Source organism: Lathamus discolor, chromosome 2 (genome assembly GCF_037157495.1).
Source record: "Lathamus discolor isolate bLatDis1 chromosome 2, bLatDis1.hap1, whole genome shotgun sequence".
NCBI classification, from domain to species: Eukaryota; Metazoa; Chordata; class Aves; order Psittaciformes; family Psittacidae; genus Lathamus; species Lathamus discolor.
Window position 1 is genome coordinate 132,614,053 of NC_088885.1, and position 25,846 is coordinate 132,639,898.

The following is a 25,846-nucleotide window of genomic DNA, read 5'->3' on the forward strand; positions in this document are numbered from 1 at the left end:
GTAAACCCCAAATTTCAGCACCCTGCCCCTGAGCGGGCAGGACACGGGCAAATACCGAGCCGATACTCCAAGTACTGCCAGAGCTTCAGGGCGCTACGAATGCCTCTTTTACAGAGGTACTTTGTGACCGCTGCCGATGCAGAGCCGGGCCAGATCTGCTGAAGCCAGTGGCGAGCTCTGAACCACGACTGCAGTAAACTCCTAACACTGTAGCAAAGTTATAAAAATATCCAAAGCCCCAGCCAGCTCGCTGATGGGAGTTCACCGCAGCCGCCGGTACGAACCCAGCTCCCAAGAGGGACGACGAGGAAAGCACAGGATCCACGAGAGGAAAGTCCCACACGGCAGCCCGCCCACACGCTGACCGCGACCTGCCCACCCGCCCTGCGCATGCTCCACCTGCCCTGCCTGCCTCCCTCCCCTGAGCCTGCCTACAGCGTTGCTTTGCGGTGGGGTTGTTGTGAGGAGTTTTGCGTTCTAGCCGTAAAGCACAGACCGCCGCCGTTGGGAAGGGAGGGAAGTTTGAAGTAAAGCGGTGGTTTGTGCGAGTAAGTGGCGGTATGGAGAGGGAACGTGCTATCCCTGGAGAGCTCTACCTCGTGGATAAGGGGATTCAGAGGTGAGTAGCTTGTCGGAGGGGTAGTAAGCATGGGGAGCTGGGCCCCTGGGGTGAGGGGAGGTTGTGGGGAGCTGGGCCTCTGGGGTGAGGGGAGGTTGTGGGGAGCTGGGCCCTTGGGGTGAGGGAATGCCGTGGCGCGGTGCTGGGTGGAGCAGCCCAAGGATGAAGCTGCTTGGCTGATGATGGGTGCCTTTCCCTGGTAGCTTGCTGGAGGTCTCCCTGAGCTCAGAGCTGCACACCCTCAATGTGCACTGCAACCGCATCACCAGGATCGAAGGTCTCGGTCATCTCGGGAACCTGCAACATTTAGACTTGTCGTCAAACCAAATCCGCCGGATCGAGGGGCTAAGCTCCTTGGCTAATCTGCGCACCCTAAGCTTATCCTGTAATCTGATAACGAAAGTGGAGGGTCTGCAATATTTATTTCTCTCCATTTAGCAACAAATGAAGCTTTTCTAAGAGTTGTGTTAAAGCTTGCGTCTGGAAAGTATGCACATAATTAAGGTTATATGAACTTAGTTGAGCTACTAATCACATTATGATGTAAATTTTAAAAAGGGTTGTCTTGGTTTCAGCCGGGATAAAGTTAATTTTCTTCCTAGTAGCTGGTACAGTGCTATGTTTTGGCTTTAGTCTGAGAACAATGCCGATGTTTTAGTTTTTGCTAAGTAAAAGCTTACCCCAATCAAGGACTTTTCAGTCTCTTACGCTCTGCCAATGAGGCAGAAGAAGTCAGGAAAGAGCAGAGACAGTACACCTGACCCAAACTACCCAAAGGGGTATTCCATACCACAGCATGTCATGCCCAGTATGTAAACTGGGGGGAATTACCTAGAAAGGACCGAATGTTGCTTAGGTCAAACTGGGTATTGGTCTGCGGGTCGTGAGCAGTTGTATTGTGCACCACTTGTGTTTATGGTTTTCCCTTTCCCTTCTATTATAGAATCACAGAATAGTTAGGGTTGGAAAGGACCTCAAGATCATCTAGTTCCAACCCCCCTGCTATGGCCAGGGACACCTCACACTAAACCATCCCACACAAGGCTTCATCCAACCTGGCCTTGAACACCGCCAGGGATGGAGCACTCACAACCTCCTTGGGCAACCCATTCCAGTGTCTCACCACCCTAACAGGAAAGAATTTCCTCCTTATATCCAATATAAACTTCCCCTGTTTAAGTTTTAACCCGTTACCCCTTGTCCTGTCACTACAGTCCCTGACGAAGAGTCCCTCCCCAGCATCCCTACAGGCCCCCTTCAGATACTGGAAGGCTGCTATGAGGTCCCCACGCAGCCTTCTCTTCTCCAGGCTGAACAGCCTCAACTTCCTCAGCCTGTCTTCATACGGGAGGTGCTCCAGTCCCCTGAGCATCCTCGTGGCCCTCCTCTGGACTTGTTCCAGCAGTTCCATGTCCTTTTTATGTTGAGGACACCAGAACTGCACACAGTACTCCAGGTGAGGTCTCACAAGAGCAGAGTAGAGGGGCAGGATCACCTCCTTTGACCTGCTGGTCACGCTCCTTTTGATGCAGCCCAGGATACGGTTGGCTTTCTGGGCTGCGAGCGCACACTGCCGGCTCATGTTCATTTTCTCATCAACCAGCACCCCCAAGTCCTTCTCTGCAGGGCTGCTCTGAATCTCTTCTCTGCCCAACCTGTAGCTGTGCCTCGGATTGCTCCGACATTCTCTCCCCTTGTTATTTCCTTTAGTGTTATATTGTACTTTAGTTATTAAACTGTTCATATCTCAACTTGTGAGGTTTACATATTTTTGATTCTCCTCCCCATCCTGCCTGGAGAGAGGGAAAGAGGCAGGGGTGAGTGAATGGCTGTGTGGTATTTAGTTGCTGTCTAGGTTTAAACCACAACAAGAGTATGTAGTCTCTATAAGCTTTATCATAGCAAAATGCCTTAATTTAGAAGGTAAACCTGATTTTTATGTTATGATTATAGTTCACTGTCATAATTTGTAGTTAGGATTTTTGAAATTTGCTCTGCAAGTTTTGATTTGATCAGAGCATTCTTTTGAAAATCTTGATGTTTCTTTTTTCCCCTCATTTTGTTTAGGACTGGAAAAACTCTATAATTTAACTATGCTGAATTTGTCATATAATCACATACATGATCTCTCTGGTAAGTGACTTTAGTATGTACAGTGCAATAAAAAAGCATTTGCCTCACTTTAGTTTTGACCAAGTGTATTTTTAGAAGTTTCTAGTAGTTCAGCCAGATCCTGAGTAATGCTGTGAAAGGTGGCAATTCCTCTTGAGTACTTGCAGCTTTCAAGTTCCTAACATTAAGGGTTGTTCTGAACTGGAATTTATTCTATATGTGGTGAGCTGAGCTTGTTCATAAAGTAGCACAGAAAACATTTCAAGCTTTTTTCCAAAGTGAAAAAAGCAATAGTCTCAGAAGATATTTCCAAAATATTCATGTCTTTCTTTTTATAGGACAGAAATGTAGCTTTGTCTGTGATATGGATGTTCTGTTCTAAATCTGTTTGTTGGAATGTTCAGTTGTTGCTTCTAACCAAGATTTTAAGCTACAGAATGAAGGGAATAATAGAAAATTTAAATAATAATAATAGAAAATTTAATAATAATAGAAAATTTAAAAGAACATTGTTAACAATTTTGTTAATGATCTGAGTTATAAAAAGGAAATTGAAGCAAAATGTTTATTTTTCTACATGCTTAACAATTAGAAAATAGTCTTTCTTTAAAGCTCCCCAGCTTTTTTTTTGAACTGTGTGGAGGGTGGAGGTTACCATAGCTAATTAATGTATGTAGACAGGAATGTGGAGTTGTTACGAAATTTACAGTTATTATGATATGTAACTTCCTGAATGTCTTTTATCAAGATGCAATTTGTCTAAACTAGTCAGGAATTGTAGCAGAAATCATTACTTTGCTGTTTTTTCTCAAATTTTCAGGATTTCAGTGCCTTCATGGAACCAGTCATAAGATTAGCCATATTGACCTTCACAGCAATTGCGTAAACAATATTAATCACTTAGTTCAGTGCACAAAGGGGCTGTGCTGTTTGACACATCTGACACTGGAAAAAAATGGAAAAGCCAATCCGGTTTGTCACACAGCAGGTATGGATCTCAGGTAGATACTTTGTACATTAGGTCAGTGGTTTCCCTAAACTGTAAGCCAGGTTCTCATGCTTACACATTTGTTCTTTAACCAGCCAGCTTGCAGAAATCTAAATTCTGAAAAAATTAATCTGTTATCTATTAAAAAAAAAATAAATTATTCCCTTCACCCCCAACATATTATCAAAATTGTAATTTGTTGTATGCCTTGATAAGGCTCAATTTTTCACATTTTATTTTGGGTTAGGGTGGGAGATAGACAAAGAGTGATAGGAAGAGAAAGCATTGAAGAAATTGGAGGAAAGGAGTATTATATGGTGGGTGGGTGGAGAATTTGAAGAATGTACAGAGAGATATTGAGCTATGTAGAAAAAGGACAGGCATGGTAAGTAGATGGTCTTCTACTGAGAGAGGTCACAAGAGGAAGATCAGTAATAAGTGCTATTAGCCTTTCCTCCTTTTCCCACAGCTTCAGAAAATAGTGATGGACTCTAAGATGCTCTGCAGTAATTAGCATTTTCATCAAAGTAATAGGCAAGGATTTCACTAGGCAGCATGGAGACAAGCTGGAGAAATGCATGTGGATATATCACTTTCAGTGTCATTGCCTAGAGCTTCTTGTTTTGGTACAGGGTTTTTGTGTCCTTTAAATGTTACAGCCTTTGTTCACAAGTTAAGTGGTAGCATCCTGTTTTGGTGCAGTTCTTACTTGTGTATAAGAGAGGGGAAAACCTACAGGAAGGTGGAAGTGGGGGCTTGATACTTTTGGGGTAACTCAGAATTTCATTACAAAGAGCAGAATAGTAAGAATTATATTACAAAATAGCAATCATTGTGAGCATGTAACTGATAAAGGTGTATGTGTACAGTTCTTGGAGATAATTGAGGGAAGACAAAAAACGACCTAGGTAATGTTTTCAAAATCACACATGAATGAGTTTTACAGATGTATTCAGGCACCATGGAAGCAGTAACAGGACTGTTAAAGTTATTCAGATAACTTAGAAAATTACACTATTTTTTTCTGTAAGCGTTTTACATACCTCTTCATATCTACCTCTTTGGTGGCAGTTTTGGAACTACAGTGTTCAAAAGCCCAAATTCTGTTAATTTAAAGAAATTTCATTTCAATGTCTTACAGTTTCATAATGCCTTATTTCATTCACAGAAAAAGGATGACATTATTATCAAAGGATGACATTGTCTAAGCCCTGTTCGAACTTGTCTTTCCATTACTGTGTCTACCCTAGCACTTGATACAACTGCTTTGGTGCAGTAAGCTGTTATTAAAAGTTTGTCCATGCAACTGCTGTCTTCTGGTGGTGGTGGGGAAATGCTCATACAGCCCAGGAGCAGGCAGGCAGTTTCCCAGTCAATTTGTTTTGTAATGTCTGTCAAAAGCCTTATAGATGGGGAAAGGCAAGACAAGGTAACTCGCTATGCTTTTTTTTCTATTACAAATGCAGTGAATAATTTAAGATGTCTAGAGCATTTTATGTACCCTGTCATCTTCTTTGGGGATTTATTTCAATTTAAATGCACTTTGTTTTCCTCAAGGTTATAGAGAAATTGTTCTTCAGATGTTGCCGCAGCTAACAGCTCTAGATGGAAGAAATACTTCTGGTGACCCAGTGGACCCAGCAGAAAAAACCTGTTCAGATTTGCAGTGTTTAGAAGACATTTGGAGCTGTTTGGTTTCACCTGGGTGTCCCTCACCCAAAGATCAGGTGCTGTAGTTTCTGTGTACTGATTTGAAAATGGATACATTTTATTTATATATTGCATGTAACTCATTAATGTTACAAGGGTTGTCTTTCCTTTTGATAGAACTATGTTAGCTTACCAGTGGTGACGCCACATATCGACCAGGCGTTAGCTCATTTCCGTCAACGTACCAAAATACCGGAACAGAATTCCATCAGCTCCTCTACAGAGCTTGTCTCATCTTCAGAACCAGAGAAGGCTGAACTTGATAAAATATACAGTGAAATGAGAATTAAAAAAATGGAAGATCAGATTTCACAGATACTGCAAAAGGTGATTTTTTTTTTTTCTGTGATTGTACAGAAAGTCTTGTTTGTAAAATGAGGTTTACCTTTTGATAATTCAAAAGCTAACTGGGACAGACTGGAACATTTCTGCTGCTATGTGTGTGCTGACTTAGTGCTAATGTGTTCTTAATAATTATGAGAAACTGGGAATAAACCAAAACCAAGTCTTTAAAACTGAGTAAGTCACAAAACCTTTCATACTGAATAAAAATAATAATGTATGGAATTAGGAGAACTATCTGATCATACTGTAATAGAAAATTGTTTTCTGTTTTTTTACCCTGAAGGCATCAATATAGTAAGTGAACCAGAATAAAATATGAAATGCAGCAAAATACCTGGATTATAGAGTGGGTGAAAATTAATTTCACTAATTGGTCAAGTTGGTCTGATATGTTTGTCAGGTGTGGTTTTGTAACTGATTGTGGTGTATGTTACATGTTTGCAAGGTGGCTTTGGTTTTAAGCCCTGTTTGTTCCACATTTTGCTCCAAGCTTCTGTGCCTAAGGATTTTACCAAATTTCAGGTGTTTCAGAAAGGTGTTTTCAGAACTGTGTGTTCTCAAGCATGCTGTTCTGTTGGGCTTATTTTAACTTTAAAACAATTAAATGTTTCGTTTCCTCCCTACAAGGAGGGAAGGGGTTGTTCAGAAGCTATTAGTTACTTTTCTATCAAAATTATTTTGTGTGAACTTTTTAAAAGTAGCATCTGAATAAGTATTAGAAATTACCCAATTAGAAAGGGTAATATGCATAGATAAAACTTCTATCTGTTTTTAGGTATCTGATATCTCAGGAAGGGAAGCTCCTCCAAATGTTCTCAAAGCTAAGAGAGACACAGATCCAACTTCTGAGAGTGAAAATGAGAGCAGGAAAGAGAAGAACAGAAAGGTTACAAAAAGAAGCAAGCTCCCTACTTACCATAGAACTACCTTGTCTACAAGGTGTCATGTGCATCCCCTCAAGAGCAAAGTAACTGACAGGTATTCCAATGTTTGCCGTGTATGAAGCTAGAATGAATTAAGCTGAGTATTGTCAGAGTGAATATAGTTTAACTTGAAACATTTTGCTGAAAGTTGTAGGTTAGGTAAATTAGCTCTGCTAATAATGCTCTAGAAATTACTAGCTACTGAGGCTTCACTCAGTCATTTCAGTATATAAGCATTTTCTGTCTTTAGGTGAAAAGGAAATTGCACTAAAGATTCCAAAACACTTTCAGAATTCTAACAGCTTACAGTTTCATCTTTGTTTTAAATTGTGGTGACAGAAGAATTCTCTACAGACAGAAGTGAGTCATTAAAAAATAAAAGATTCGTGGTGTCAGAACGGTAGTCAAGAATGTAACTGTATTTCGTGATGAAACTGAGGATGTCATGGTAATTTGCTTGATTTATGTAGCAAATATCAGAAGTGATGAGCAGAAGATGGTATAAGTTGGAATATATTAGTTTAGTCAGCCAGTGCAGCTCTACAACTCCTGCTTTTCTAAAATTGTTTTATGTCTATGATCATAGGAGTTTTTTCAGATAGCATCTACTAGTACTACATACTTTTTTACAGCTGAAGGTTTGAATTTAGCTGTTTTACAGTCTGCTTGCAAATTATTTTCTACGTAGTTTTGAACCTTTCTAAAATTCAGCTTCTACAAAGAACTGTAAAAATTTGTTCTGGAAAAATGTCTGAATTCGCTGTTATTGTTTAAACTTTGCCTGTTTTTAACTGTACCTTGATGCCCTGCTATTACAGGGAAGAGAAGAAGAGTTCCTCAAAGTGTTCATACTCCCGTCAGAGAGACTCTCATCTCAGTTCATCATCAGATACTCGATACTTGGAAGTAGTAGGAAAGAAAGCTGAAATGCTAACTGGAAGACAGAACAATATAGAAAAAGTAGAAGAAAATAATTCAAATGCTACAGAGGAATCAACATACCGAGTATGTTTTGCATCATTTCAAGTGAAATATATTTTCAGCTGAAGCCAAGCGTGTGTCTCCTGATGAAACTTTAAAATTGGAGGTGACAAAAAATAATTGCATGTAGATAGTATAAAAAAATAGTGGAGTTGTAGTGTCAGCTGGAAGAGAATTTATTTTCTTTCATTTCTATGGGGTTATTTGGCCTGGTCACTTGCACTTTTCCCTCTCATCCATGAGTTCCTGAAAGACAAAAAAATCTTATTCTACAGTTATGAATATTATTTGTAATTTTTGGCTACACTTCAGTGTTTCCTAGTAAATTGATGCTTACCATATACTCACTAAGGTGCTGATTCAGGAACTGGATCAGGAGAAAGAAAGGAGGTGGAAAGCAGAGCAAGCAGAGAAGAAATTAATAGAGCATGTCAGAGAGCTACAGAAACACGCAAAAGAAGAAAAGAGTATTCAGAGTATGGCTGTATACACTACAGACAGGTAGGGAAGCAGTGCTGCAGTATAAGAGTTTGTTGTTTGGTTGGGTTTGGTTTTTTTCATTTAAGACAGTTCAATTTATAGTCTTAAGAAAGCAGAACAGCTTTAAACAATGTACTTGGAAAATAATGTAGCAAGAAGTAGTGCTAAAATTTCTCTCATTATTACCTAATGAAATTCCTTTCTTCCTGTTCTTGTCTCAGAACACTATTGGTATTCTAGCCATTATTTTCCAGGCAGTCTGTATGGTAATTGTTCAGCACAGGCTGTAGTGGCTGTCTCATCTCATACTTTCAGCTTCCAATTTCCAGTCTTCTTTCCATCTACAGTGGTTGGTTTGGTGGTTTTTTTTGGATTCTTTTTTCCTGCACAGTGCGCTTGAACAAAGATGTTTCTGACAGGGCAGAGTTGGCCAACAGGCAATATGCTGTCCTGGTCAGGCCTAGTATATCTTCCTGTTATCATCCTTGTAAGTTCTGAGCAGCTTCGTTTTTAAAAAAAAAAAAAAAGTTCTCCCTCCTAACAGCATTGTTTGTAGTTGGCTGTAATTGGAGATGTCTGTTCTATTTGTCTTAACTGCGTTGTATTTATCAAAGACCCATTTTCTTTCTTGTAAGGAAGAAACAAGCCAAATGCTTCCTGAGATACCATCTGTGACTGGCTGTGATTATTTCCCATTTTTTTCCTCTGTTTTAAGTTCACTTCTACCTTTTATTTATTACCACCTTAAATAAGAGTCTTATTATGTTCCTTTTCTTGTAAGATAGATCTTGTATCAAAAATTATTAGAGCATTAAAGGATATTTCAATTTTTTCTGAAGAAAATTAGAAATTGTTAACATGTTCAATTTCTGTATAAAGTAAATGATACTGGAATGCCATTTTCTTGAAGAACCTGTCTCCAGCCTTGTTTCTTTTAAAATGAAGCTCCACATAGTGATGCTGTGCACAGCTTCAGAAATATTTTACATATTTTTTAACAGTTTTACGTGGCAGTGCTATAAATAGTAAAACTCAGCAAAGAACAAGATAGGGTACTACAATGCTTACTGACATGTTTTTCTCAATGTATTTGACATCAACCTAAATAATAAAATATTTGTAATACAACCTTATTGCATTTATTCTCAGGCTAAAGGAATTGATATTGAAAGAGAGAAATACTAAAGCAAGACTGCAAGCAGATGTACAACAGTTGAAAGGCGAAACTGAAAGACTTACTGATGAGTTAAATAAGGCAAGAAATAAAGAAGCAGAATATCAGATGGCCATACAAGCTTTAGAAGAAACACTGTCCAAGAAGGAGACACAGCAACTGCAGCAACGAACAACAGAGGTAAATATTTTTCATGGGTAAATAGTACATAAATAATACAATAGCAACAGGATAGCTACTGTAATCCTAGGTATCAAGCAACACTAGATTTTACAAGCCTTAAGTCTGAGTTTTTCACAATAGAAGCTGGGGCTTTTTTTTTCTTCATAATCATAAGTATCCACTTTAATTGTCAGTTAATGTCTCTTATAAATAGAGGTATGTCATGTGATGGGACCTTAAGGTAAAGGAGAACAAGTCCTGTTAACATGGAGAGTTGGTATTTTCTGACAATATTCAGGAATAACAAGTTTTCTAAAATGCTGCTGAAATCAATAACGATCTTACTATCAGGATGGAAATCTGGTAGTTCTGTCTGGCTTACTTATTTAAAGAATTAGGTGCTTTTAATTGCCACGAGAAAAAAACAGTTTAAAGTGGCTTTGAGTTTGTTTTAAAGTTGAGAACATAATGATGATTTTATTTTTATTTTTTTTTGTCAGAGGTACTTTGTTCAGTGTACAAATACATAACATGGAAGACGCTGAAGCAGATATTGTCACTGTATCTGACATAATAATTAACTTGTGAATTTTCAGTGGCCAAATGCTGCATCTACCAATATCTGTTCCAATTGTTTGATTATATTCTTATATTAGCCCATTCCTGTGTCACTGAAAAACTTCTGAACAGCTAGTATGGTGCTGTAGGAAATCTAATCATTCAGATACCCTGAAAAGAAGAAGAATCGGGGAGTGTGCTGACAACTGATCTCCAAGTGCCATTCAAGTTATGAAGTAGCCATCCTTGGCTTCAGGCTGCTGTTTAGGCACCTGAGTATCTCTTCCAATTGTTATTTATTGTTTTGTTGGTTTTTTTTCCTTACCTGTAAATACCGAGAAGCTGTTATGGATCTAGAAGTGACCTTCATTTTAGATCAGATACCTGCTTGTCACTTTGAAAAGTACTAAATTTAGTGATTTAGAGGAGAGTGGTTGTTTTTTTCATTTGTTTTGGGTTTCTTTTTTTCCTATAAGGAAGAAAATACCTTATTGGTGTATGAGGTTTTTAATTTTCTTCTAATGAGTTAGTAGAAATAAATAGTCTCTTTTGATAATAGTAGCATCATTTTTATTAACTGCAAAATTTCATTAAGATCCTGTCTTTAAGATCCTGTAGCAAATACTCTTTAATTATGTTTCGAAGAATAATCATGGTGCTCTAGAAACTAAACTCTCTTTCTGAATGTTCATATTTAATATACCTTTGGCCTATTTTATCAACGCCAAGATTAACAAATTCTAGAGTATTTTATAAAGCTTTCTTCTAGTACACATTGGTAGTTAGCTTGAGGGGTACATTTTGGTTACTCTCCGTAGTCACCACTTAAGGACTTCAGTCAATATTACTAGATTACTTCTGTAAGGGATTCAAGATAAACAAGCTACTGTACATCTAAATGTGTAAATATTTTCCAGAAGTCTTTAAATTTACATGTGTTCTCACTTGAAATCTTTGGGTTTAAGTGTTTCAATTTTGGAGAGAATTGTTTTACTTCATCCACAAAACAACAACAATACAGTGGGGCGCATGTAAATGTTACTCATGAAGAGGCTTAATATGATAACTTAGCTTCATATTCAAGTCTCTCAATAATTTTCATACAATTGAAGTTAATGTATGAACTTTAGGTACCTCCAACATTCTCAAGCTGGAACTCATAACATGCAGCAGCACATATATATCTTAAGGATACATATATAATAAGCACATATGTGTATAATAAGCACATGCATCATTGCAGGCAATGATAACAATTGAAAACAATGTTTTATTCATCAGTGTGGGACATTCAATACAGCTCTTGATTTTTTGTCTTTCATTTTGATTGATCTTTCAAAACTCCAGTTGAGGGGGACAGTTGCAATGGAAGAAAACAATTTGAGATTTTATTTTTTCTTTTTTGTTTTGTGAGGGTTGCAGGGGGGTGTTTGAACCATGCCACCCAAGGCTTCATCCAACCTGGCCTTGAACACTGCCAGGGATGGAGCACTCACAACCCCCCTGGGCAACCCATTCCAGTGCCTCGCCACCCGAACAGGAAAGAATTTCCTCCTTATATCCAATCTAAACTTCCCCTGTTTAAGTTTTAACCCATTATCCCTTGTCATCTCACTACAGTCCCTGATGAAGAGACCCTCCCCAGCATCCCTATAGGCCCCCTTCAGCTACTGGAAGGCTGCTATGAGGTCCCCACACAGCCTTCTCTTCTCCAGGCTGAACAGCCCCAACTTCCTCAGCCTGTCTTCATACAGGAGGTGCTCCAGTCCCCTGAGCATCCTCGTGGCCCTCCTCTGGACTTGCTCCAAAAGTTCCATGTCCTTTTTATGTTGAGGACACCAGAACTGCACACAATACTCCAGGTGAGGTCTCACAAGAGCAGAGTAGAGGGGCAGGATCACCTCTTTCGACCTGTTGGTCACGCTCCTTTTGATGCAGCCCAGGATACAGTTGGCTTTCTGGGCTGCGAGCGCACACTGCCGGCCCATGTTTGTTTTCTCATCGACCAGCACCCCCAAGTCCTTCTCTGCAGGGCTGCTCTGAATCTCTTCTCTGCCCAACCTGTAGCTGTGCCTGGGATTGCTCCGACCCAGGTATAGGACCTTGCACTTGTCGTGGTTGAACTTCATAAGGTTGGCATCAGCCCACCTTACAAACTTGTCAACGTCCCTCTGGATGGCATCCCTTCCCTCCGGCATATCAACCAGACCACGCAGCTTGGTGTCATCGGCAAACTTGCTGAGGGCGCACTCAATCCCACTGTCCATGTCAGCGACGAAGATGTTAAACAAGACTGGTCCCAACACCGATCCCTGAGGGACACCACTCGTTACCGGTCTCTAGCTGGACATCGAGCCATTGAGCACAACTCTTTGTGTGCGGCCATCCAGCCGGTTCTTTGTCCACCGAGTGGTCCATCCATCAATTTGATACCTCTCCAATTTAGAGACATGGATGTCGTGTGGGACAGTGTCAAACACTTTGCACAAGCCCAGGTCGATGACATCAACTGCTCTCCCCCGTCCATCAGTTCCATAGCCCCATCATAGAAGGCCACCAAACTGGTCAGGCAGGATTTCCCCTTAGTGAAGCCTTGTTGGCTGTCACCAAGCCCCTTGCTGTTTTTCATGTGCCCTGGCATGGTTTCTAGAAGAATCTGTTCTGTGATCCCACCAGGCACAGAGGTGACACTGACTGCTCTGTAGTTCCCTGGGTCATCCATTTTCCCCTTCTTGAAAATGGGGGTTATATTTCCCTTTTTCCAGTCGTCGGGAACTTCACCTGACTGCCATGATTTTTCAAATACGATGGCCAGTGGCTTAGCAACTTCATTCGCCAGCTCCTTCAGGACCCGCGGATGGATTTCATCAGGTCCCAAGGACTTGTGCGTGTTCAGATTTTTACGATGGTCTCGAACCAGATCCTTTCCTACAGTGGGCCCAAGGTCTTCATTCTCACAGTCCCTGCGTCTACCTTCTAAGAACTGGGTGGTGCAGTCAGAGCCTTTGCCAGTGAAGACCGAGGCAAAGAAGTCATTCAGAACCTCAGCCTTCTCCAAATCCTGTGTAGCCAGTTCTCCCGAAAGCTTCCTCAGGGGGCCTCTGTTGTCCCTAGTCTGTGTTTTGTTTGCTACATACCTGTAGAATCCCTTCCTGTTATCCTTAACATCCCTGGCCAAGTTTAATTCTAACTGGGCCTTAGCCTTCCTAACCTGGTCCCTAGCATCCCGGACAACATCCCTGTACTCTACCCAGGTCGCCTGTCCTTGCTTCCATTTTTTATAAGCCTCTTTTTTCCCTTGAATTTTCCTCAGCAGCTCCTTATCCATCCAAGGAGGTCTCCTGGCCCTCCTGCTGCACTTCCTTCTAGCTGGGATGCAGTACTCCTGAGCTTGCAGTAGGTGATCCTTGAAAATCAACCAACAGTCTTGGGCCCCCCTGCCCTCCAGGACTATATCCCATGGAACCTTACTAAGCAGGCTCCTGAAGAGGCCAAAGTCTGCTTTTTTGAAGTCCAGGGCAGTGAGCTTGCTGCACGCTCTTCTCACTGTCCTGGGGATCTCAAATTCGACCATCTCGTGATCGCTGCATCCAAGGCTGCCCTGGAGTGCCACATTCTCAACAAGCCCTTCTCTGTTGGTGAACACGAGGTCAAGCATGGCACCTCTCCTTGTCGGCTCCTCTATTACTTGCAGAAGGAAGTTGTCTTCCGCACAATCGAGGAACCTCCTGGATTGCTTGTGCCGTGCAGTGCCATCGTTCCAACAGATGTCAGGGTGGTTGAAATCCCCCATGAGAACAAGGGCCTGCGAGCGTGAGGCTTTTCCTATCTGTCTGTAGAGTGCTTCATCCACAGGTTCTCCTTGATCAGGCGGCCTGTAACAGATCCCCACAGTAATGTCTCCCACGGCTGTTTTCCCTTTAACCCTGACCCACAAACTCTCTGTAAACTGTTCACCTGTCCCCAGACAGAGTTCCATACTCTCCAGCCTATCCCTAACATAAAGGGCAACTCCCCCTCCCCGCCTGCCAGGCCTGTCTTTTCTAAAGAGTCTGTAACCTTCCATTCCAACACTCCAGTCATAGGAGCCATCCCACCATGTTTCTGTGATGCCTATTATATTAAAACCTTTCTTATAACTTTTTTCATATCTTTTTATTCCTACTTGCTGTGTTAAAAAATACAGGTTTGTTTGTATACGTCTTCAAATTACAAAATTCATAAAAGCTTGCATTAAATGGGAAAAGCAGCACATGCCACCTGGTGTTTATACTGATTCTTCATTTTTTCCTAAAATCATTAGATGCAACTCTGTTCAGCAATTTTAAACATATAACTTGGAAATATACAGATTTTTGTAACTGTGTATAAAAAAAGTTACATTGAATACATAAAAATGTTTTGCTTGAAACTAAGGAAGTGTTACTGCCGATACATGTGTTCCACTTCTGCAAAACATTCTCAAGTTCTTTATAAATTAAGCAAATGTTCTCAGTTCTTCATGCAAGTTGCTTTTTTTCTGTTGTAGTAAGTTAAGCAAAGATATAATATTAGACATCTTGTCTGAAATTTCTGCAAGTGTAAAATACATAGTAAGTAAAACAACAAACAAACAGGACAAAGGAAAAAAAATCAACTTCCCTTGTCTTGAGCTAGGTGACATAATAAAATTCCGTAAAATTTTATGAAAAATCCTGACATTTGTGGAGCCCTGTATGTATAACATATATGTATAACACATAATATGTATAATATTAATATGTATAAGACTGTATTAAAGCACCTGCTCCTGTGTATTCTGGTGTAAGACATAAAGAATAGATTGCAGTTTTAAGATAATCTTGGTGCCCTCTTTATGAATTCTACACAGATGAAACAGGTGCAAGAAGCAGAGCTTAAAGCATCAGCAAATGAAAGGGAAGTACAGCTACTTCGAATATCCTTACGACAACAGAAGGAGAAGGTAAAACAACTACACGAACTTCTTATATTAAGAGAGCAAGAGCAAAGGTATGGGATCCTCTGTTTTCACAAACAGATGCTAGTGTTGCAAATATGTCCTGTTTAAATGTGTTCTGCAAAGTGCCAGTGTGCGTTTGTGGGTTTGCAGTTGTTTTTGATTTTTTTAATGGGAGAGATGGTCTTTGTAAAAATGTAGATGTCTTCCCACTCATTTTCTTCCTTATTTAAGAGTATCTTCCTGTCTTGTAGATTCCTGATTCATAAGTCCATGTAGGTAACTGTGCTCTTCCAGCCTTTCATTTGATAGGTTCTTGTCTTATTCTGTGGCTGAACTTTTTATTTTAAATATTTGACCTTTAATCCAGAAAATAATCGGATAAAAATAAAATCACATTCAAATTATTGTCTGAAGAGCTGATCTGCATATATACAATAATGCAGTGTTCAAAAAACAAGCATTTTCCTGTCAACATTATTATTTTTTTTTAGTATACTTTAAGATAAGTTCATACCATTTAGCTAGTACAATCACATATATGTACTAACTAAAAAAACAAGTGGTGTTTCAGTTTACAAGACTAAATGTATTCAGACACCAAGGTAATTGAGGGCTTAGGTGGGAAGAATCCGATAGCTGTGTTTTGAGATCTCCAATAATCTCAAATCTCCAAAAGATGTAATGTGAAGGACAGTGGATGTGTTTTCTGCTTGTGCTTTAAAGCAGATGAACAGAATAGTCTTAAAGTACAGGGTACTTCTGCTTCAACATTCTCTTGTAGGGGTGCTTCCAGATAGGAAGGAGGCTTATCCTGGAACCCTTTAGGGTCCCCATTGCTTCTGCTTTTCAGGTTTTGGGACTGAGTGAGAAGAAAGAGTCTAGTGTGAGGATGAAGAGAATAACTGCAAAAGAGGGTATCTGGCTGTGGAGTGCTTTTTCCCTGTTCCACTATTTCTTCCAGATTTTTGTTATTAGCAAAGCAAACAAATGCTGACTAATAGCAAAAGAGCAATTGAATAATTTCTACAAGTCTGAATTAAAAAGATTATCCCTTTGGGTGTGTTAACAGTACTCAACACTTTTCCTTATCCCTGAGCCATTGTCATAGAAGACTGAAATCTGTCTCTGAAACTAAGGAATTTATCCCCTATATTATGTTATTTGTTGTCCTTTTTAAGAAATACTAAGGAAATTATTTGAAACAGCTGTGAGATACTGCAGATCTTGTCTCAAGCATATGTTTGATAACTTCAGGAAAGAACTTGAAACCCGAGTTGCTTTAAATGGACCTGAATTTCAAGATGCTTTGTCAAAAGCAGTGGCTAAAGAGGAGCAGAGGCATGAACAGCATGTTAAAGAATTTCAGGATACAATTAATACATTAAACCAGAAGTACAAAGAATTAGAAGACGAATTTCGTTTAGCTTTAATTATTGAAGGAAAAAGGTTTAAAGAGGTAAGACAAAAAGAACATTTACCAACAATCTAGGAGTTGTCTCAAACTTGTTGGGTTTGAGGTGTTGGGGGTTGGTTTTGGGGGGAGGAAGTGGTTTCATGGGTTTTTTGTTGTTGTTTGTTTTGCTTTTTTGGCTGGGTTGGTTGGGGTTTTTTTGAAGTATCACCAACAAACTGATAGAAAACCAGTTTAAGATACTCACTAATTTCAAGTACTGTTGATGAACTTGTATTTCTTCCTTTATTTGAAATTGAAATGTCATTTGTGTGCATATGTACACATTTTTTTCCAAATGTTAGCATTTTTCAAGTCTTGTCTTTCTAAAACTTTAGGTGAAAGAGGGTTTTGAAAATGTTACTGCTGATCTAGCTGAACGTAAACAAGCCGTCTTTGAGTTTGAACAAAAGGAAAAAGAGATGACAAGTGTGATCCAAGACCTTACAAGCATAGTGAAAGAACAGAAAACAAAGATAGCAGAACTAACAAAAGCAAATGAAGAAGCTACAGCAAACCTAAAGGTACTTGTTTCAAAACATTTCAACTGCATATATGATTTTTTTTTGTCATATTTTATTTGTGAAAGTTAGCAATGCTATACAAGGTAGGTTGACACGTTTCCTGTTGCACTAAAACCTAACACTCCCCATCAGCCTGTATTCATGCATCCTGCACTTCAATTTCTCAAAAACACTGCTCCACATGTAGCAGAATCTAGACTCACCCATGTCTTCAGAAGTGCACTTCTTGCCTTGTGAGCACTACCAGTTTATATATAATCAAGTGGTCACTCTAAACTGAGATTTAAAAACCTTAATGAATAGCCCTGACCTCTTTATAAATTCAAAATTATAAAACATGGTTCTGCAGTGGTCAGTGTATGTGAAGTAACAGTGAAATTGAACAATCGAGTAATTATTAGCCGCTTAATATCTCAGAGTTGCATAAAATTAGCAGTATTAGTGATTATCTTCTAATTGCCTGATGTTAAATACTGTGGGCACAATTGCTTTATCTTACACTGCTGATCACCATATATTAACATTATAGAACTACCTTGTTAAATCTTAAAAATCTTAGGAACATAACTTTTAAACCATTGTGTGATCCAGTCCATCTTTGTATTAAAACTTCCGTGCAGTGCAACCCCTGCACAGCTGTTTCTCATCTCCTCCCTACATGTTGCTGTTGGGGTGTCCAAACATTGGACAGGATAATATCCTGCCAGTCAGTGGTGCTGCTACTAAGTTAAATAACCATATTAAGCACCTGTAATCTGTTGCCTGTGTAACTGAAGATAATTTTTTATCATAGGGAGTGGGAAGTTCATCCCAGCTTCTGTCCGTTTTCTTTTAATTTGTTTCTTAGTGTCTTAATTAGACTATTTCTTTTCTCTCTTTGGTTTTTTTTTTGGTGGTTTGTTTGTTGGTTTTTTTTTTTTAACTTGTGTATTTAGAATTCTAAACAGGCTTTTCTAATGGTATTGATAATTTAAGGTGGATGTTTAGAAATCAGCTTTACATTTTTCTGGGATCTAAGTATGTCTGTTTGAAGCAAACATTTGTGTTTTATTTCTGGAAAGAGATGCAGATAGAACCCTATATGCAAGCAGAATATTCTTCAGTTAACTTAATTTGCTGCATATAAGCATTGCTTTCCTACCACTTAGTAGTGATTTGAAATTTTGAGTACATTGAAAACATTCAAGGATTTTATTGTCCTTTTTCCAATGTTCATTTATACAGTGTCAAACTGGAGAACTTGAAACTGTAGTCAAGGAGGACAAACAGAAGGCTGCCCAGGTTGAGCTTCTGAGAAAAGAAAATGGAAAGCTTATTTCCCAGCTGACAGCCCAGGAATCTGTGATTGATGGGTTAAAAATGGAAAGAAAAATATGGGGGCAGGAGTTGGCACAACAGGGTAAATTTTTTTTCCTTTCTTTTTTTCCTGGGTTTAGCAGGAGCAGTCACTTTTTTCTCCTTCTTAGTAGCTGGTGCAAGCTCTGTGTTTTAACTTCCAGCCTGAGAACGGAGCTGATAACACCAATTGTTTTTAATTGTTGCTAAGTAATGTTTGTTCTGGCCAAGGACTTTGTGAGTCTCATGCTCTGCTGGGGACAAGGGGAGGCCGGGAGGAAGCAGAGACAGGACACCTGACCCAAGTTAGCCAAAGGGGTATTCCATACCACAGTACGTCATGCCCAGGGAGGTAACTGGGAGTTACCCGGGAAAGGCACAGGCTCTCTTCAGACGGGTCGAACTTGTTCGGCAGCAGTATCGTATTCTCTTCCCTTATTATTTTCTCTTATCATTATTATCATTGGTGGTAGGAGTAGTGATCTGTGTTATACCTTAGCTACTGGGCTGTTCTTATCTCAATCCATGGGAGTTACATTCTCTCAATTCTCCTCCCCGTCCCTGCGGGGGTGGGAGGGGGGGAGAGGAAAGAAAGAGGGAGAAAAAGGTGGGGGGAGTGAGTGGACGAGCTGTGCGGCTTGGTTTAAACAACAACACTTTTTCAGAAAAGAATGGTGATGTTCAGTGTCATACCTTGCACATAAACAGTATAGTTGTAACCATGGTCTCTGGATCTTACTGATCTGTGTTGATCTTACCTAGTTATAGGAACTGTAACAGCAATTATAATAATTGTGGGAGATGGTTGTAAAGGCAGTTTATCTGTTTAACCTAAATGTCAAAATACCTTAATGTTATACAAAGAACTTTTAAATATGAAATTAGGAAAACAAGGATTTGTAAATAGTGTTACATAATGCTGCTTGTCTATCAGATAAATTTAATGTGAACATTTCAGTATATATCTTAAGAAGTGTTAAATACTGGGTGAAATAAAGCTTGGGCTTTTTTCAGTTTTCTTATTGACATGACTCAGCACCACCTTGTGGTTCTTTGCGACTGGCTGGATCTGTGAGAAATACTGTTGACTTTATCCTTTGAAAATTCTCTCATAAAAAGATAGACCTTCAGTTCTACATGTCCTCTCAAGTGTTACCTGCCTACAGATTAAAGCCCTACAATGTTTCCAGTGGGCAAAATGGTCATGTTTGTTTTTTAAGGTAGTTCTTACTTTTGCCTTCCTCCCTCATTATACATCTTGAACTCATCTGTAAAATGAGTGCTACAGTGTCAATATGCTGTTTTATCTAGGAGCTCATCTTGCTCAAGATCGAGGAAAACTGGAGGCAAAAATTGAAGTTTTAACGAATGAGATTGAGATGTTAAAAAAGCAAAAGGAACAGGACAGTGATACTATAAAAATTAAAAACAAAATAGTGGATGATCAGACAGAAACAATTAGGAGATTAAAAGAAGTAAGTGCCATGTCTGACAATTTGTGTGCTTAGCTAAAACTAAGGTGTGCAGTGCAAGTTATTGTAAAGGTTGTGATAAAAGCTGATTGCCCTCCTACTTTACCAACTCGGAAAGCACCATTAGGCTGACAATGGCAGCTAATTTCACGGAGAGCAGAAGAGGGCCTTGTATAAACTTGATGTACAGAGATGCTACTTTGAATCTTTCATTGAACCTGTTTATGTAAAGACTTTTTTTTGTCTCACTTTGAGTTACTTCTGATAATGATTTTGAGAGAGGAAAAATTAGGATAGCATAATTCTTCATGTGAGTTTAACAGAAAAGCAGAAAAAGATTCCTGAAGAGATTGCTTATTTTACAATGTAAATATTTCTTTATTTTCTTGTAAATCGCTATTTTAACAGCAGAGCTACTATGTTTTAATTCATCTCATTTAGAGACTTCAGACTTTATCAATCAGAGCAAAGAGAATGTTAACTCAGTGATTTGTGTATATAGAATAAGTTGTATTAGAGTTGTAAATAGCTTTTGTCATAACTTGCTTTCAATTTCAGATTTATGTTTTGATGATTAAGTACTTTTCATATAGTAATACATTTAGAACAGCAAGCTTTCACATGTTCCTCTCTGCTTCATTCCACCATAGACTAAACAGATCCTGTTAAAGGGTACCAATAAAGTTAAAATGAAGGGTGTTCACGTTCTAAAATATTTATCTTCTAAAGGGCATACAAGAAAAAGATAAACAAATCAGGAAACAGCATGAAGAAAACCTGAAAGCTCAAAAATGTCTTCAAGTACAGTTGGATGAAAAAGCTGCTGAATTTGAAGAGCTAATGGAAAAATTTGAAAGGCAAAATGGAAGAAAAGAGGAATTAAAGCAACTGCTAGAAGAGAAAGAAGTAGAACTTGATGACATTAAGGATGCGTACAGGTGATACATACAAGTGGCAATAATTTGTGATTAGGACTGTGCAGCACTGCTCTGAAGTTATTCCATGTTCAGAGAGTACTTGCTTGCTATTAAAACCCACAGAAATGTGGAAAAATGAAAGTATGGAGAACCCTTTTTTTCAGCCCTCCTAGGTGGTATCTACACTCATTGGAAATATGTGCGTTTTATTTTCAGTGCACTGAAAATGAAGTGGCAAGGTAAAGAAGAAATATTAAGCCAGCTGGAGGTGCAGGTTAAACGAATGAAGGAGAACTTTGATATCAAAGAGAAGAAGCTGATTGAGGAGAGAGATAAAAGTCTTCAGACTCAGAGGTGAGCACCTTAATAGCTTATTTCATGACTGCTTAGTTAGTATAGAGTTGCACTGTTAATAAGTATGCAAGAATGTTTGATTATATGGTGAAAGAATGCATAATACTTTTGTAAGTACTTGGTGAGCACAGCTGGTGCGAAGTCTGTGTGTGTAGAAGTAATTCTTACTATACAGGTGACTTACTGTGTGGAACTAGAATTCAGTTAAACATTCCTCCTGTAAACTTCTTAGCTGTGTTCCCAATTTCTTTGAATAATTTGAGCCTACATTTGTTCCTCCCTAATATGCCTGTTCCACCACAGTGCTTTTGTTTTTTTCAGTGAGGAAACTCCATGTTACAATTACATGATAGAGACTCTCTACAGGCATCACATACGCTGGCTGGAGTCATGTAGTGAAGGTGGTTGCGCACGAGGCACAGTCTGCAGCAGGGTTTCTTTGAGCATGAGCCTGTAACCCTTCCAGCTCGTGACCTGGATTCATGGGTTGCAAATCACAGGTTAATGCCTGTGGCCAGCACTTGGGCTTACAAGGGAGGCCACGGTATTTCATTACGCAGGATGATGAAAATAGCTTGTGCGCTTTATAGGAAATTGAGGGCAGATCCACAATATTTATCACAACAATACTAATAAATCACAGAATCACAGATTCATTTAGGTTGGAAAAGACCTTTAAGATCAAGTCCAAACGTTAACCCAATACTGCCAAGTCCACCACTAAACCATATCCCTAAGCACCACATATATGCACGTTCACCCTTTTGGTGAAGAAATTTTTCCTAATATCCAGTCTAAACCTCCTCTAGCGCAATTTGAGGCCATTTCCTTTCATCCTATTGCTTGTTACTTGGGAGGAGAGACCAACACCCACTTTGGAACATCCTCCTTTCAGGTAGTTGTAGAGAGGGATGAGGTCCCCCCTGAATCTCTTTTTCTTCAGGCTAACAGCAGTTCCCTCACAACCACTCTTTTTTCACCAGGCAGTTTTCCAGCCTCTCTTCCCCAAGCCTGTAGCATTGCATGAGGTTGTTGTGGCTCAAGTGCAGGACCTGGCACTTTGCCTTGTTTGAACCTCATACTGTGGGCCACAGCCCATCGATCCAGCTGGTCTTGATCCCTGTGCAGAGCCTTTGTACCATCAAGCAGATCAATACTCGCACGAAACTTGCTATTAACATTTCAGTCTGTGACAAACAAACTGTTTACAAGTTACTTGTCATTCCCTTCCCATACAGGTAGCAATAGTTTTTTTATTTATTTTATTATTCCTCTTGTACTGTCAATTTTTAATTTTTTGACCAGTTAACAGTAAATATGAGATGATACAGAAGAAAATACTTATAACCCAAATATAGTCACGGACTTGGATGATGCTCAGTTATTTCAAATGCGTCTGGCACTATGGAGATGTATGGTAGACTGCTGCCTGTGATGAGCTTAGATTGCTAGTGTGGTTTTTACTTTATTCTTTGGTCCCTTTCTCTTATTTTATTTCCTTCCTCCCTCCCAACTATTCTTAGGAAAAGATTAGATAGTTAGTAAAACTGTATATGTATCTAGCAGCAATAACCACACTGTTACTGAAGTAATAAGCTAGTATGACTAAGGCTTTTTTGCTTTACATTTTTTAATTGAACGCTTTGATTAATTACATTTTCACTATTATTTAAGGAAGGTCATGTGTCTAACAAATGAAAGAAAATACCTTTATGGTTAAGTTTGATTTAAAACAAACAAATGGGAAAAAAAAAAACAAAAACCAAAACCCCACAAACAAAGAATAGCCACCTCAAATAGTCAATAGTATTATGTGTTGGAAGGTCTGGAGTGAAACTGAAATTTTGTCCCAAATAATTCTGTTCTGTTTCAAAATTTCATTGTAAATTAATTGCATAGTGGAATAATTTGTCTTGCTTTCTGTTGCTACTTATTTTAGAATTAATAAAAGCAGAATTTGCTTGAAGCCAAGGAAAGGCTTCACTACTGTGAAGCAGATGCTTCTCTATTTTTGTAAGAGATGGGCTTACAGTCTGTTTACAGGATCACATAGTTCAGTCATTGACTTCTCAGGAAGCAAAAACGTAATAAGTATGTGTTGGAAAACGGGTGGAGTTCTTATCCGTGTTGACAGTAGCAAGCCTGAATCTTTGTGTTGTTAGTGATTAAATGCTTCTAAGAGGAATGCCAGGAGCCCTATGCATGGTGCATAGACCTAGAACATGTACTTGAGAAAACAGGACATTTGGAGCTAGATAGTGCAATAACTGTTTTCATGCCTATCTTATTAAAACCTTATCAAAGGCAGAATTAGACAAAACAAAACACTTCAGTTGCTTGCAGGACTGTGATTTTATTTTAATTTTTTTTTATCCTTTTTTAGGATTGCTGTGGAAAAGCTTCATGAAATGGATGATGCTTTCAGAAAACAACTTGGGTCAATGTTGGTAGCTCATCAGGAAGAACTATTGCAGCTGGCAAATGAAAAGGAAAAACAAATTGAAGCAGCAAATGAAAAAGTAATTTTAATACTAAATTAGTATATTTATTGCATTTGCATTTTTGTTCTGCAGCTGCTAAAACAGTGGTGCTTGGAAGTCACCTGTCTGTATCTATTCAGCTAGTCTCTGAATGGAAACATCCCTGGTTTAGTACTCAAACTTTGCACAGCCAAAACATCTCTAGAACTTGTACTATCAGGAGGTTCTGGATTCAAGTAAAGTGGCATGTTGCATAGCTGGTTATGAGGGAATAGCTAAACATTCCCTTACCTATACAGGCAAGAATAATGATGATTATGCCATATAGTCCACCTAATTCACCTGTGCCAGTGCTAACATATGTTTCTGTCACATGTGCAGTAGGTATTTTGGTGTTGGTACATTACTCACTGTCCCCTAGCAAATGAATACTTTTTTTAAAGCAAAATTCTGTTACTGTGTAGAGTGTCAAAAGTAGTGCATTGTTTATTTAAACATAAGCATGTTACTGTTGCATTGCTTATGAGTGTTTAAAAATAGCCAAGATTGTATGGGTTTGGGTATATTAAGGAAAAGCAAGAATCTTATTTAATCACTGTGCTCTTTCAGGTTTACTGCGTTGAAGAAGAAATGCGGCAGCTTCTGCAGGAAATGGCAAACCATAAAAAAGCCATGGAAAATAAAATAAGACGACTTACACATGCACTGAATGATTTTCAGCAAGATCTTTGAAAACCGTGTAACGCACATTTTTAATGTATATAGTAACAGATTTTAGCAAATTCATACACGACACTGCACTTTTCCTTGTTTTCTAGATCATAAATTCTTTGATATGTTTTGATGGTTCAGGACTCAGACAAGTATTTTTACATTATTTTCATAATAACTATTTATTTCTAATCTTGGGTTACTTTTAACTTCTGTCAGAATGGGTCAAAACATATATAAAGGAAGAACATCTTAGCATGTTTCGTAAGAGGAAAGGAAGGTTGGGCCTTTGTTTCTAAAACAAGAGCCTGAACCCTTGCTTCCTTGAGGGAGAGATCCAAGAATGTACTGAAAATACATTTGCTCTGCCATTGTTGATGGAGCATGCATGATTTCTGCAACTCAGAGTGGCTTTTTTGGCTGCATAGTTTCGTTCTCTACTGCAATAGGCTTCCTACCAGCTTTTGAAAAACAGGAGATAATAAGCTAACAGTTTTTTACAGAAACTAATCATCAACTTTATGCTAATATGGTTGTTATATTTCTTTCAGGAGGGAGAGTTTACCGTCTCTGCTGTACTTGGGCATTTATTTGCTTGTTCTTGGAACATCCTAAACTGTTACTGCAGTACACCACACTGAAGCATTTAATGCTGCAGTAGCAAGTAACTCTTAGTAACCACGACAGTTACTTGTTGGTACACCAGATGGAGCTATTTCTTCCCATCTCGTAGTAGCTAAAGGAGAGTCCTGGTGCTCCAATCAGAATGAAAGCCGACTTTACCACAGCAGAGTCCACTGCTGCAGTGTAACTGTACAGGTGCATCATTTTTGTGCCCAGTAAGAGCACCAGTGCTAGTAGAAGGCCCTGGCCTTTGGCTAACTGTACAAGACCTGTTTAGCTTGTTATCAATTTGTTATGAAAGCTTGCTGTGTGAACCAGAGCTTGATACGAGCTCTTCTTGTTATGAGGTGTAGCTGAAGCATGGGATGTAACAAAGTCCTTGAAAACATCGGCACAAGCTGAAAGTGGAGTCCAAGGCTGCAAAAACAACTCACTGATGATCAGTGACTGGACTTTCATAAAGCACAACCTTGAGAGCTGGGACCAGGCTGCTTTTGCTCTAAGAAAGGAAGCAGCAGCAAAGCAAAATAAACAGTCCAATAACTGAATAAAGCACCTCCAGTGGCATGGGAAATGAACAGCCCTTGCCCTGCTGTCCTGGGTTCAGCAGTAGCAGTCATTTTCTTCTCCTTAGTAGCTGGTGCAGTGCTGTGTTTTTGACATGCAGCCTGGGAACAGCACTGATAACCACCAATGTTTTTAGTTACTGCTCAAATGTTTAGTCTGACCAAGGACTTTGTGAGTCTCATGCTCTGCCAGGGAGGAGGGGAAGCCGGGAGGAAGCAGAGACAGGACACCTGACCCAAGTTAGCCGAAGAGGTATTCCATACCACAGCACCTCATGCCCAGGATGTAACTGAGTTACCCTGAAGGGTGAGTTGACTGCCAGGGTCAGGCTGGGCATCTATCGGTCTGTGGGTGGTGAGCAGTTGTATTCTCTTCTGTTGTTTTTTCCCTTATCATTATT

General features: G+C 39.3%; 1 protein-coding gene across 3 annotated transcripts; it reads left to right on the plus strand.

Annotated features, from left to right (window-relative positions):
* The first annotated feature begins 438 nt into the window (after positions 1–438).
* On the plus strand, positions 439–24,337 carry LRRCC1 (leucine rich repeat and coiled-coil centrosomal protein 1). 3 transcript variants are annotated; one of them, XM_065668517.1, is made up of 19 exons: positions 439–619; positions 823–1,028; positions 2,687–2,752; positions 3,552–3,719; positions 5,277–5,446; positions 5,547–5,756; positions 6,550–6,752; positions 7,516–7,702; positions 8,031–8,179; positions 9,308–9,512; positions 14,923–15,062; positions 16,267–16,468; positions 16,801–16,986; positions 18,211–18,385; positions 19,633–19,796; positions 20,523–20,731; positions 20,927–21,064; positions 23,448–23,583; positions 24,154–24,337. In XM_065668517.1, the coding sequence occupies exons 1-19, from the start codon at positions 561–563 to the stop codon at positions 24,274–24,276; spliced, it is 3,096 nt and encodes a 1,031-aa protein (XP_065524589.1). In that variant the 5' UTR covers positions 439–560; the 3' UTR covers positions 24,277–24,337. The 3 variants fall into 3 exon arrangements, with proteins under 3 accessions (XP_065524589.1, XP_065524590.1, XP_065524591.1); XM_065668518.1 differs by lacking the exon at positions 823–1,028 and having other exon boundaries at positions 440–619; XM_065668519.1 differs by lacking the exon at positions 439–619 and having other exon boundaries at positions 963–1,004.
* The last annotated feature ends 1,509 nt before the right edge of the window (positions 24,338–25,846 follow it).

Excerpts from the sequence above, each read along its gene's own strand:
- LRRCC1 (XM_065668517.1), top strand. The coding sequence starts at position 561 with ATGGAGAGGGAACGTGCTATCCCTGGAGAGCTCTACCTCGTGGATAAG. Across the intron at positions 15,063-16,266 it reads TTAAGAGAGCAAGAGCAAAG|GAAAGAACTTGAAACCCGAG; the intron begins GTATGGGATCCT and ends TGATAACTTCAG. Across the intron at positions 19,797-20,522 it reads CAATTAGGAGATTAAAAGAA|GGCATACAAGAAAAAGATAA; the intron begins GTAAGTGCCATG and ends TATCTTCTAAAG.